The sequence below is a fragment of the Enoplosus armatus genome, chromosome 14 (genome assembly GCF_043641665.1).
Source record: "Enoplosus armatus isolate fEnoArm2 chromosome 14, fEnoArm2.hap1, whole genome shotgun sequence".
NCBI lineage: Eukaryota > Metazoa > Chordata > Actinopteri > Centrarchiformes > Enoplosidae > Enoplosus > Enoplosus armatus.
In genome coordinates, this window is record NC_092193.1 from 1523284 (window position 1) to 1536499 (window position 13216).

The 13216-nt window shown below is 41.2% G+C and overlaps 1 protein-coding gene across 1 annotated transcript; it reads left to right on the forward strand.

Moving 5' to 3' along the window:
• The first annotated feature begins 2153 nt into the window (after positions 1 to 2153).
• Positions 2154 to 8367, forward strand: tmem71 (transmembrane protein 71). The gene is made up of 10 exons (XM_070919549.1): positions 2154 to 2248; positions 2536 to 2597; positions 3983 to 4028; positions 4208 to 4417; positions 5610 to 5881; positions 6654 to 6848; positions 7215 to 7281; positions 7792 to 7853; positions 8170 to 8219; positions 8310 to 8367. The coding sequence occupies exons 2-10, from the start codon at positions 2567 to 2569 to the stop codon at positions 8331 to 8333; spliced, it is 957 nt and encodes a 318-aa protein (XP_070775650.1). The 5' UTR covers positions 2154 to 2248; positions 2536 to 2566; the 3' UTR covers positions 8334 to 8367.
• The last annotated feature ends 4849 nt before the right edge of the window (positions 8368 to 13216 follow it).

Consider the following 13216-nt stretch of genomic DNA (forward strand, 5'->3'; position numbering starts at 1 on the left):
TTGAAAGGTTGCACCTCCTGCTCTCCAGCCTGGTTTCTTTGCTTGTTCATCCTGAACAGTGAAGAGGAACTACTTCTTGTTATGTTTGCAGTGACTTGTTTGGCTGCTCACGTTATAAAACAGGAGTCTTTTGTTATCAGGTCTGGTCTGTCGCAGCCCTGAAGTGTTGGCAGCAAAATGTATCATTGGAATATTATCAGCGATGCATTAACATGTTAGAAGCATTTAAATGTCGTCAAGGTGGAACTTAACAACTTTTGATACTCTATAAGAATGCATCATATTTGATAAACAATATTTCCCTGTGAGATGTTGTGCAGTAGAAGTATGAAGTACCATCAAATCTACATAGGCAAGTAAAGTACAAGTACCTGAGTAAATGTACTTCCACCACCGGATTCTTTAACTTTCCCAGTTATGGAAAAGTGCTGGAAAATGACAAAACTGCTAAAAAATCTCCTGGAAAAGTTTTTGATGCTCAACAAGAAAAGTCCAACAGTCAGATTGTCCGGACCCCCCCCCCCCCCCCACACACACACACACAGGGTCAGCCCCCTCTATTCGCTGTAACACAGAGAGTCTTTGTTTGAAGCCCACTAACTGTCGCTGACCCAGTTCATCTGTCTGTTGGTTCACCAGAACAGAACAATAGACAGATCTGGTGTCAGATATCCAGAAAATAAAAAGTAAACATAATCAGTATTTATGTGACAGATTTTAAGCCTTTGAACAGATGATGAAAAGCTACTTTTAAAGGAAAACATTCAACATTTTGGAAACTGAGAAGATGCTGTAGGTGCCAGGAGTCAGGATGTGGTGAGCATGGCTCCCAGTCTGCTTCCAGTCTTTATGCTAAGCTAGGCTAACGACGTCCTGACTCAGGCTCTGAACTGAACACACAGCGTTCATATTAGTGCAGATCTTACAGGTTCGTTAACAGTCAGCAAAGTCTGTAAACACGGCAGTGAAACAGGAGCGAACACACAAATCACATTAAAAACAACAAATGTTTGATTTACACAGAGAGGAGAAATGCAGTTAGGTGAGAACACAAAGCGTTTATTGCTTATTTATGGACTTGTGTGTGTGTGTGCGTGCCTCCGTGTACATGTTTTCTTCATGTATTTAATTAATAATTGGTCACAAAATGTAAAGAAAAGCACTCAAAAAGCATGAGAGTCTTTAAGTTAGGATAAAACTATGAAAACACAAAAGATGTTTTACAGAGAACTACTAAATAATACAAACTGTATAATATGAATAGAAAGTGTGACCATCAGAAAGCTAAAGAATGAATGATTTTTCATCATCACGTTTGTAGAGACATTAAAGATTGGCCTTTTTGGAATATTAGTATTAGCATGAAGTGTTTTATTGCGACTGGACTAACTCTCTTTGGGTTTCCTGACATCAGCATCAAGAAACTGTTAACTCTGAATTTACTGATCTACGATCTGATCTGAGCTACGAGGCGACGTCATCAGAACCACGAGTGCAGTATTGATAGTGTGACATTCAACTTGTTTAATGGCAAAAATAAGTGTGTAATTATTTATTTATTTATTATGTGTTAAGTAGAGAGTGAGTATTTCTTTGTCTGGTGATGAGCAAACTTTTATAAACTATGTGATGCTCATGAAAACATTAAGAGTGATAGGAGAGGGGAGGAGTTCATGTCTGATGTTGCATTTATAATCGTGGGAAATGTTAAACAGTGTGTGGATTATTTTTCCCAAAAAAGTTTTTATTTCCTGTTTATCGTCACAAAGTCTCCTCGTTATTCTGAGCTTCGTGTCATAAACTCTCCCTGCGTTTGTTAGAAACGCTGTTTTAAAACCGGACTGGACACCTTGGAACAGCACAGTGATTCTACTGAGGTTGCCATGGTGATCCAGCCACGGTGAGCCGGTGATACAGAAAAACTGTTGAGTTAAACGCAAAGATAGCTGGCTAACCCACCAAATCTCCCCGGATGTGTCAGCGTCGTCTGGTTTCTTCTGTCTCAGGAAACAACATGCAATGAGTCAAACTGAGCGTTTTCAGTGTGATAAAGTTCCTCCCAGCAGAGACACAGTTAACAGGAAACATGAGCTCAGAGTCACAGCCCCTCTGTTTTTCTCTGCTTTCTTTTCTTCTGCATTCTTTCTCAGGCTGCTGCTGCTGCTGCTGCGTCCCTGCAGGATGTGAGAGCACCACAACATAAAACACTGAAAACTGAAGGCCACAACGAGATCTGATTGGTTTAAAGGTAATTCTTAAAAAACTTCTGGTGTGTGTGTGTGTCTTTATAAATATCCGGCACTTATTTAGCAGTCGGATCAGTTTGCATTAGATTTATATTAGCTTGGAGAGTCTTGATTTAGTTAATCCCTTGACGTCTTCAGCAGGAACCAATGGGCTGAGAGCAGAGAGCCACAGACAGGAAGTGAGACAGGACTGACATGTTGTTGGATTTGGTCTTTTCATGAAATAACAGAAAGAAAACTGGCTGCATGTTTCTCACGGCTGGTGTCGGCCTGCTGATGTCTTTCACAGATCGACAGGAGACGCTCGGCTGCAGACGAACATGGCTCTGTTCTTCTCCGGAGCTGTTACGAGTACGTCATCACCAACACTCCACTCTGATGCTCATTGTTGTTTCTATCTTAATATCTGACAAAAACAACACTAAGTCTGGTGCTCTGTGTGCTGAAACAAAACTTCTCCGCTTAACCTGCAAACATTTGATGGATTTGCTGGACGTGCAGCATCAACTCGATCAATCTTCCAGTTTACGAAATGATGGCACAATAAATGTGAATAAAGTGTCTGCAGGTCCTCAGAATAATATCAAGTCGTCAAATGAGATTGTGAACATTTTTTCATTAATGGGGAGAAAATTTCAACATCACGCTGTATCCAAATACATGATTAGTGGAAAAGTAGACTTCCCAAACAGGTCAATAAACACAAAGACGAGGAGCCATCCAGTGCAGAAAAGTCTGTTTGTGAACAGAGAACAAAGAAGACAAAAAGGAACTGGAAGCTTCAAACTGAGCAACTGAACACTGTCTGACTTTTCTGCATTGAACAGCTCTTTTTTCTTCCTGAACTTCAACATCAACATTTAATGTGAGGTTTTTGATAATCAGTAAAACCCCAAACCAACTCAGTGCTTCACTGAACCTGAGTGGAGACCGGGAGGAAGCTGTTCAACCCAAACATTCACGCATGATTTGTCCAAAGATCTTAAATTCCAGTTTTCTCTTTACTTGGTCTGAAGAATATTTGATTCTTTTCAGCTGAATAACAGCCGGCAAACTGTGAGGAGATGTTCAGAAACTGTTTTAACTGACACCAGCTATCTGAAAGTGTTCGCAGATGCTTTTTACAAAAGTCCACTGACTAGCTCCTGCTGAGCTTTCGACCGCATCACGCAGTCTTCTTCAACACATAGGCAAAAAGCAAATTCCATCCGCAGTGGAAGACGGTGAGATGCAGTTGAAAGCTCTGGAAAAGTGGACTTTAAGATTTTTCCACTGCCATGAATGAACGTTCACACTCAACTCACGCGGATGTTTATATTCCACCAGACTAAGATATTAAGAAGCTTTTTGTGTCGGCACTGAAACTCATTTACTTTCAGCTTTATCAGACGTCCTCGCGTTACGTTGCATCTCGATGCTGCAGCTTGTTGACCTGCTGATGCTGCGACTCACCAAACAACAGCTATCTGTCAATCAATCCCTCCCCTCCATTCATGACTTAGCTGCTGTTGAGGTTCATGAACGATCTTTAAAACAACACAACAATAAGCTCCCTGTCTGTCACATTCCTGCAGAGGATTTATCAGCATCACGTCACCTCAGTTCAGAAGAGCACCTTTACTCCAGGCCGACCTCAGGAATGCTCTTCTTTATTTAGAGACTAAGTCGGCTTTACAGAACAAACATGTTTCCTGAGTGTGTGTTTGAGAACTTTTATCATCTTATCTGTTGTTCAGGTTCACCAATAAAACGAAGGTTGCGGGCGAATCACTCCTGTCAGAGGTAAAAACATGTTCTGTTCAGTATTTCTGTAGCTGTCCAGTCAGTCAGAACTTTAACATGCATGCAGACAGCATGTTAGCATGTTGGGAATAAGGTAGAGTTGAGGCGGACATGAGTTTTAGAGTTTTCCTGATGTGAACTGACAGTGACATGCTAACCTCCTGTCTGTGTCTCCTCAGCCTCGACCTGTCTCTCCTCTCTCCTGACTCTTCGTACGTCTGTTACTCGTCTGTGGGCGGCGGTGACCCGTGCTCCTGCCGCCGCTCGCCGCGCCTCCTCACCAACGGATACTACAGCGTCACCGAGGACAGCTTCTCCTGGGACGACGACGGCAACGTGTCGCTGACTCCCTGCAAAACCAACGTGTCCTACAAGGAGAACCTGGTCAGGTGAGCACATCCTGTAGAGTCCTAGTGGAACTGTTCAGCAGGCAGGACAGGTGAAAACGCTTCTCTTTCTAATGACCTTCAAACGAGGATGCATCGGCTTAGCCCTTAAAATCAAAGGGAAACAGCAGAGTTTGTGTCAGCATTGTTCGTGTCTGTCAAAATATCGATATCTGCGACTCAATAACTTCTAAATCAAACATTTATGTATAAACATGAATTCTGAAATCAGAAATCTTGAGATGTTGAACTAAAGAATCTGGAGTTAAAAACATTTCATCAGCCTGAAGCATTTAAGAACCCCTCCAGAAATGTTTAAAGACACATACAAATACTAATAAATACTAATGCTTGGAACAGTCATTTGAGTCTGATGGGCAATAAACTGGTTACAAATTCTTAAAAGTGTATTTACTCCTCCTGTGAAAAGACAGAATCTATGAAAACGCAAACATTGTTCATTTCTAAAGTTTAGAAGAACACACACACACACACACACACACACACACACACACACCCTCTTCTTCAAACACCCCTCTTTATAGCGATGAGGTCATTCTCAGCAGCCAATCAGAGCGAGCCGCTCAGCACATGTCGAGCAGGTTTGAAAGCTGTAAATTCTTCACGTCTGACGTCTGCAGTGTTCGGGAGCCGTGATGTGATGTCATCCGCCCCGGTTGCTAGGAGACCCCTGTGTTATTGAAACCTCCATCATCAACATCAGAAGAGTTTCATTGTATTTATACTGTAGACCTGTTCACCTCATTCTGTGTAGGAGTTGTATTGAAAAACCACCTCTTGGGTTTGACTCAAATGACAGAAATGATCATTTGTTAGACTGATTTTATGCTTCCGGTTCCAGCTTCTCAAATGTTAAGATTTCCTGCGGTTCTGTGTCGTAGATGATAAAATAAAATGAAAATCTTTGGCATTTAATGGACATTATAATGAAAATAACTATTAATTTCCGCCCTAATTATCTTTATTTCTAAAACAAAACCTGGAGATAAAAACTGGAGATAACTTATGATATAGTGAGGGGAAATGACTTTATATGGGAAACCGGAGGGAAAAGGAGGGTATTAATGGCTATTGGCTATTAATGGCTCCAGAACCATTAATAGCAGTCAAACCGTCAGAAACATGCGACTCCTGAGAACATCGGGATCACGTTTCTTGTGTTTTCGTCTCTCAGGGTTTTCCGGCGCAGACGGAGGCCTCGCGGCTCTCTGGCTCGCCTGCTGAGCGACGTGACGGAGAGCTGCCAGTCGTGGCTGGATGAGAAAGTCTTCAGAGGCGTGTTCGGGACAGGACAGAGCCGGGACCGGGACCGGGACCGGGACCAGGACCAGGACAAGGGCCAGGACTGGGCTAGGACCAGCCAGGAAGACCGTGCCCCGTTGGACGAGTCGTCCTGGTCTGAATTTAACAGCACCGAGCTGAACGACAGCCGCAGCTTCACTTACGGTTGGTAACGGAGGAGGATTCAGTTCAGCCACATTACAATCTAGTCCAAGTTTCCAGGGCCACCACAGATCAGCAGTTTTCATGAGGACTGTTTCTTCAGTAGAAAGTAGTTGGTTGGATATACAGTTTGTTGTTGTTTTATTTTAATATAAAAGCCGGGAGCCGAAATCTCAGACACAAAACTACCTGCATGGAGAAGAGATGTGTTTTTTAATTTCCTGTTAATGCCGTTGTGTTGGTAGGGATGTGCCAACAGATCAGCACATGATCAGCTGATATTCACTCAACTTATTGGAAGATTGAAGAATGTTGAGGTGCCGACCATCACTTAGGGGTTAAGGTTCATGGTGGGTTGCATGTTATTCCCCATTTCTCTCCACTGTCTAAATCACTGAGACTGGACAGAAGTACCAAAAGTACAGACTGGATCACATCAATAGTCCTAATGGAAGTCAACAACGAGAACAAATGGACAACGTCTTTCTGTCTCTGCCAGGATGAAAGCAACCTAGATATCCAACCTGGGGGTCGAGACCCACCAAAGAGTCCCAAGATGAATCAATGGGAGAGAAAGAAAGACAAACAGATACACACATTTTTCAGACCTTTTAAAGTCTAAATTTAGCTTGAAATATTGAAAAGATTGGATCTCCTCTTCTTCCTCCCAGAGGTTTGGAAGTCTCATGTTTTTGACAAGAAGCAGCAGCCGCGAGTGTTCAGTTTGCTTTAACACAGATTAACAGGAAGATATCAACATGGTTGTCTCTTTCAGACCACACTGAGATCCCGCCCCCTCCTGACAAAGTGGCCCCGCCCCCGAAGCTGCTCATTCAGGAGGAGATTTGTTCTGAGATCTGTCAATTGAAGGAGCGGTTCACCCAGTCGCTGGGCGGCCTCTCTGACGTCCCGCCTCCCTCACCCTTCTACACCAACAGCTGCTGCTGTCAGGCCTCACCTGAGCACACAGGTGAGCGGCTTTTCATTTCTTGGTGTGTTTGTTGTTGTTTGAATGGTGTCCGTGATCGTCTAGCTGTCTAACTGATGCTTCAGAGGCTTCAGTAATCATTAATCATCGTTAAAATACAAAATAGCAGCTATTAACGACGTTATTTTCAGAATCAGCCGTGGTGACTGCACTAACTCACTAACTGGAGATTATTTATGTCTAACGCATAAAAAAGACAAATGCTGGTGAATTCAGATCTTTCAGAGGATATCTGAGAAGTTAGTTTGCTTGTTGTTCAAAGTTTTTACTTTTCACAACGGAAGTAATATTTTATTTAATCTCGTTCCCTTTAGCTGTTTCTCTGACATGTTTGTATTTGTGTTTCAGGGTTAACGATGAAGGCCCTTCTCCTTTTCATCTTCACCGTCTTCATCTTCACTGCTCTATACTCAGGGTAAAACGTGCATTCAATTTCAGTCAATTGAAACAGATATAAACTGCTCACTCACTTCAAGTTTGGTCGACGTGTCCTGGCTGAATGTGATTGGCCGAGACAGCTGTCACTCTTTAAAATCATCTTAAAGGAACAATAATTTGTAACATCACCAACAAAACACATGTCAAATGTATTTAGCTATCAAGAGCATCACTAGCTTTTAACGATTTGGTGTTTCTAGAAAGAAGTTGGGGGTTTTCCCATTCACTTCAATACAGCTACAGTTTGTTTGGAGCTTCTGGTGGCCATCAGAGGAACTGCAGACATGTTGATAAGTGATACTAAGACCAGTCAGGTGATCAGGTAGAAAGTCCCAAACTCGAGTTCACGTTCTTCGTGGTCCAGTTCAAGACTTCAAAATTAAAGTGTGACTCGAATCCTCGACCTTCAGGTCTTCAGGTCTTCATCACTCGTTCAAGCAGGCGTCGACACTGACATGTGCTTTATTCCCTTTTTTCCTCCCTGCAGGTGTCTCTGGTGGAGCGCCACTGTTGCATCGACCGTGTTCACGATGATCACAACGTTTATGTGTAAGTATCACATAAAATAGGCCGATACATGACTGTAGGTCAACATTAAGGATCTGTTGATGAAATATTCTCCGATCTTTCTGCAGCAACAGAAAACCTGCAATGAAACATTTATTTAGCATATCACATTATTTTCTAAAACAATGTTTACCTGACTTCTAGTATGACGAAGGCTTTGGAATATGTAGACGACGTACAGACTATCCACAGCTTTAACACAGAAAGTTTAGTATCGTGACGCTTTGCGTGAACTCAGATTAGCAGAATCTTGTTGTCACAGTCAGACGTCTGATTAAAAAGTTGCCTCGTGTTTCAGTCCTGACGAAGTCGGGGCCGATGGGCGAGTGGAGGAGGGCGAAGACGGAGGTGAGTCCCAAATCAAACAAGTGTCACTTCATTTTGTCAACTGGCAGCGAAGAAATAACAATAACAGCATCTAATGATTCTGTTTTTCAGGATATCACATCAAGAAACGAGTGAAAGAAGCGTCAGGAGACAGTTTCCAAAGTTTGCAACGTGAAGCTGGAAGAGTGACAGAAAAGGTCTGATGGGACTCAGTAGAAATATTTTACATTTCACCAACTGTTTGCATGTAAGTTGCACTTAAAGGACCAAGTTACACTGAGCTCCGGAAAACCTTTTACAGCAACACCTGTTTGATACTTTGACTGCTAAAATTGGCCACTTTTTGAATGTAAATCTTTATCCAAATGTGTTTTAATGCGCTGAGGTGCATCACAAGGCTGAAGGTTTCAAACTGTTTGAAATTAAATTGAAGCTGACACATTTTCATCATTTAAATCCAAAACAAAACGCATGGTGACGTCCATTTGACTCTCTGCCAACACGGCACTCGAGCTTTTTCAATATGAAAGTCTCGTCAGCTGCTGGCTGTGCAGGACGACTGAGAGATGTTTGGAAACGTTTTAGGTTTCTAAAAGTCGGTTGAACGTGAAACTGAGGCTTTGCGTGTCATTATGACTGGATGTTGATTCATGTTTCCTCTTAAATGTTGGAACCATGAAACTTTAAAAGCTGAATCAGTGTGTTTCTGTTAAAATGCTGAAGGAGCTCATTGACATGGTGACACGAGTTACTGTAGTTTAGCAGATATGAAAGATAAAAAGTATCCGTATCAAATATAAAACATCCAAATGTACCTGATGTATTTTTGAAATACTGTGTGTGTATCTTCTATTGTTGATAGTTGAACTTGGCTTTTTTGGGCTGTCCAAAGTGACCAAACGTCAGACTTTACATGTCTGGAGAACAAATTCAGGTCCAACAGCAAAACAAGCGTCGCTGCGAAGCCTCACTTCTATTTGAAATAAGAGCGGTGACTTTTTCTAAAAAAAAAAAACAAATGCACAAAAACACCTGAAGTTCTCGTTGATCTAGCTGGAATATGTAACCACAGGAACACAAGTGCCATTTATTTTCCTGAGGAAACTGAAAGAAGAGTTTTATTCCAAAATGAAATAGCCACAATAGAAAAAGACACATAGCACAAAATCAAAATAAAGAAAAGAGAGAGATCATGTTGGTCCTTAAAGCTGCACCAGCTCAGATTTTATTGTGAAAAAAAAAATTCTGGCTTCCTGGATAGAGTTCTGACAAGAAAGGGTTTTGCAGTTTTGCTGGTACAAAACGATATTCTGTGATAATCTCTGACTTTCGGACGTCTGTAAAATGCATCATAAGAAGGAGACGTTTAGTTTGTTCACCTGATTGACAGGTCGAGGGGCGGGGCCACGGACTCCGGCATGGATGTAATGTCATGTCTTTACATAATCTCATTCTGATTAATCGGATCATCAGATGTCTTTAATCTAAAATAAACGTATAAATAAAGTCAGAGAATGATATAAATCCAGTTATCACAACGTTCCCTTGTGCAGCTTTAAGAGTAGCAGGTAAAACACCTCGTGAATCTTCTGTATTTTAAATATTAAGTGATCATTTTCAGGTTCAGAGTTGTTCTCTGCAGCATTTTGTAGTAAAACTCTTCAGCTGCTAAGTGCCTTTTTCTCAGCCAGCAGGTCAGAAATACAGAATGATACGGGGACGTGTTAGACTGACACCTAAAATGCTGCTGAGACATTAAACAGACCTGCTCCAGCGTTTGTTTGATTTAACCTGCGTGGTGTCACAGGCGGGTGGAGTTCACTGCGTTTTCTTTCTTCTAACTTCACATGAAACCTTCACTGACAAGCTGAGAAAAACAATTTCACACCCACTGGAGCTTCAGTCCACTCTACCACAGGACATGGGGGGGGGTTGCTGTCAGTACATGCGTCAGTGACAGTTTTAAAGTCCATGTGTGAAACTCCACCCAGCTGGCATCACAGGCAGGAAAAACATCACCTATTTCTGTGTGAGTCAGGTCTGCGTCTGACTTCTTCACACATATTTCACTCTTACTGTACTTTTTGAGGGAGCAATAATTCCAGAAAACGGAAGAAACTCAAGTGTGAGCAGGGAGGAACATTTTGGGACTAAAGAAATCTTCTTTTGACCTTCATTCTTCGTGCCGTCATGTTTAACAACTTTAAAAAAACATGCAAAAAAAGTATGCGTGTGAGCCCCCCCGCTCACAAAATGCCATATCAATACAAACAGTTTGTGTTGATCAGTTATCGCTCTGTGCTTCCTGTAGGAGGAAAAGAGCAACACGTTTTCATCAGGAAAAGAAGTGTGGCAGGAAGTAAAGAAAAATAAGTACTGTTTGGCTTTATAAGGTTTTGACTTTATAAAGTTTTTCAAAATCAGTCATGTTTGGGCCTCAAACTACGCCAAGACTTTAAGCAAACCTGAAGAAGGAAGAGCTGAGCTGTGCTTTGTTTTCACCGGCAGCACAAATCAGCTCTTCCTGAGGGAAATTTAAATGTTTCCACGTGTGTTTTTCATGTTGGATTAGGATAAGTAAAACTTTTTTTCTGTTCAAATAGTTGTGATAATCATGCAGCATTTATGTCATATAGGAATTACCTGAATTACCAGTTTCTCACTAGCAAATACTGTGCACCCACCCGCCCACCCGCCCAACACCCACGTTGTAATTACGACCGGGAAACTGCGTTTTTTTCTGAAAGCTTCAATATTTATCACCTGGCGCTAAAGAATACAGAAGTGCCTGAATGCCTCACATCATTTGTTTGAGGTAATTGAACCCAAATTCAGTGGATATAGCGCTTATTGTCACTGCACAGTATTTATATATATTCACACTACACTACATGGGAATCTGATATGACATGAACGTGGCATCAGATCTGGAACATGAAGAGTTAACGTCCAGCCACACCAGAAAGTGATGCAGCGAGCTTAATGTGCATCTTTGCAAAACAGACAGCGCTAGAGGCTTGGTGACGTAGTGTACCGCTCACAGAGCTAACCGCTAACATGCTAGCAACCCGGGAACATGTTAGCGCTAGTGAGTCACACAAGCTCCTGTCTGTTCTGGGCCGTTTCCACCGCCTGTAAAGGTCAGCTGTCTCTCGTTCGCTGTGAATCGGGACTTTCTGAATCGTCTGATGTGTTTTTATTCACTCAAAGTGCCAAATTTGTAGAAACGTCACATCAACATCACTTAATCAATTAACAAAAATCTATATTACTAATATTTTTAATACAGCTCTGCATGACTTATTACTTTGCATTTAAAGCTGCAATTGTCAACAATGGATCAAATGACACCATGCAATGTGAAGCTTTTTAGCCTCTTTTAGCTCCCAGTTTTGGTTTCAGGGGAAAATATGAGCCTGAACTTTCCCTCAGGAGTTGGTGGAGACCAACCCGGAGCTAAAAGGAGAGTGATACTGGACTTACATTCATCAGGCGGGCTCCAATGGCACCATCATGTTGCTGGATGTGTCAATAACATATCTGTTTTTCTGCCCCCTGGTGGCCAAAACATTTTAATGCAGCTTTAAATGATAAATGTGGATCAAGTTTGGCAGTTTGTCATTCTTTTTTTCTTCTTCTATATAATAGACTTTTATGAGGTGTTACAAAATATTGAATTTACTTCAAAAGACAGAAAGTTTCTGTGACTAAAACGCATTTAATATGAATGATCTTGATGATGAATCAAACCTTTACATAAGCTCTTGTTTGTGCTGTAATGCAGCTACTATACATGGTGTTGTACATAGTTGTTTTCCATTGACTGCACTTGTTTCCAAAGGTGGAAGTGTGATACTCGGCACTTATTATTATTATTATATCTGTTCATTTGTTATTCCACTGTGCTGTATTCATGTTAGTCTCTGATAGTTAATCGCCTGTCCTGAAAACTGTGAAATTAAACCTGAAACGAAGTGCAAACTAGATTTAAATTTGAAACAGAGACACAAAGAAGATTATTGGCCTAAATGAACAAATGATGTATTAATCGATGTGACAGTGTTGATCACTGAGTTTCAATCAGTAAATTGTCTAAATTCACAAACAGCATTTTAGTGATTTGGATGACGAGTAGTTGCCCTTGTCTTCCTGCTGATGGCGCTGCGTTTTAAGATTTAATTTTTACAGTATTTCACATATTGTCACATATTTTCCAGTTTGAGTGAAAATGTTTTGTTTTATCTCAAGTTAAACTGAATGTTTATCATCCATTAAACCCTGTGATAAAGACGACCAGTGTGTTTCTGTTCAGTGGACCTGTAACCTGCACGGTTCTGTTTATTTCAGTGCGATGGCTTTTTTCAGGTGCAGCTGACTGAAGAGGAAAACTGTGCTCCGGTTTCAGCTGACGACAAATAAATAATACACTGAAGGACCGACTGTTTATCAGGATGTTCAAGAAAATAAGATTTAGCTCAGACATCAAAACAATTAGAAAAAAGAGCTGTCAAACTCATCCAACAATATAACTACTGTCTCCTGAAACCCTTGAGGTGGAGGCAGAATAGTGAAGCTAGAAACCAGCAGAGGCAGGTGAAAAACGTGATTTTTGTAATTCGATTTTGAACTGGCCCTTTAAGATGAATGTTTCCTCGATCCAAACGAGCACAAAGACCGTAAACCTTCAGTTAAACTAAAATCATTAAATTAACCATTTAAAAAACGAGGTTTAACAAACTCTTAAAGGAAACAAACACTGAAGAGTGTGTGAACCTCTGAAACCTTTATTTTAACTGTAGTATGTTAACTGGTTGAGTCTTTGGACACGTGCAGGAGCTTTTGGGAAAACAGTGAATGAAAATGTTCTCGAGAGAAACTCAACAGCTTTTATTACAAAATGACACGATGACCATAAAAAAAGTCAATGACTGTATCACAAAGTGTAAACACGACAGCTGGAGAAAAGTTTCTCACTGTTCAGCTTCAGACAAACACATGCAGGTTCTTTTTGTTCAGAC

What these genes read in the sequence shown, in the direction of transcription:
- tmem71 (XM_070919549.1), top strand. Translation starts at nt 2,567, where the DNA reads ATGGCTCTGTTCTTCTCCGGAGCTGTTACGA. An exon ending in GATGATCACAACGTTTATGT is followed by an intron (nt 7,854 to 8,169) that starts GTAAGTATCACA and finishes CTCGTGTTTCAG; the next exon opens with TCCTGACGAAGTCGGGGCCG. An exon ending in GGAGGAGGGCGAAGACGGAG is followed by an intron (nt 8,220 to 8,309) that starts GTGAGTCCCAAA and finishes TCTGTTTTTCAG; the next exon opens with GATATCACATCAAGAAACGA.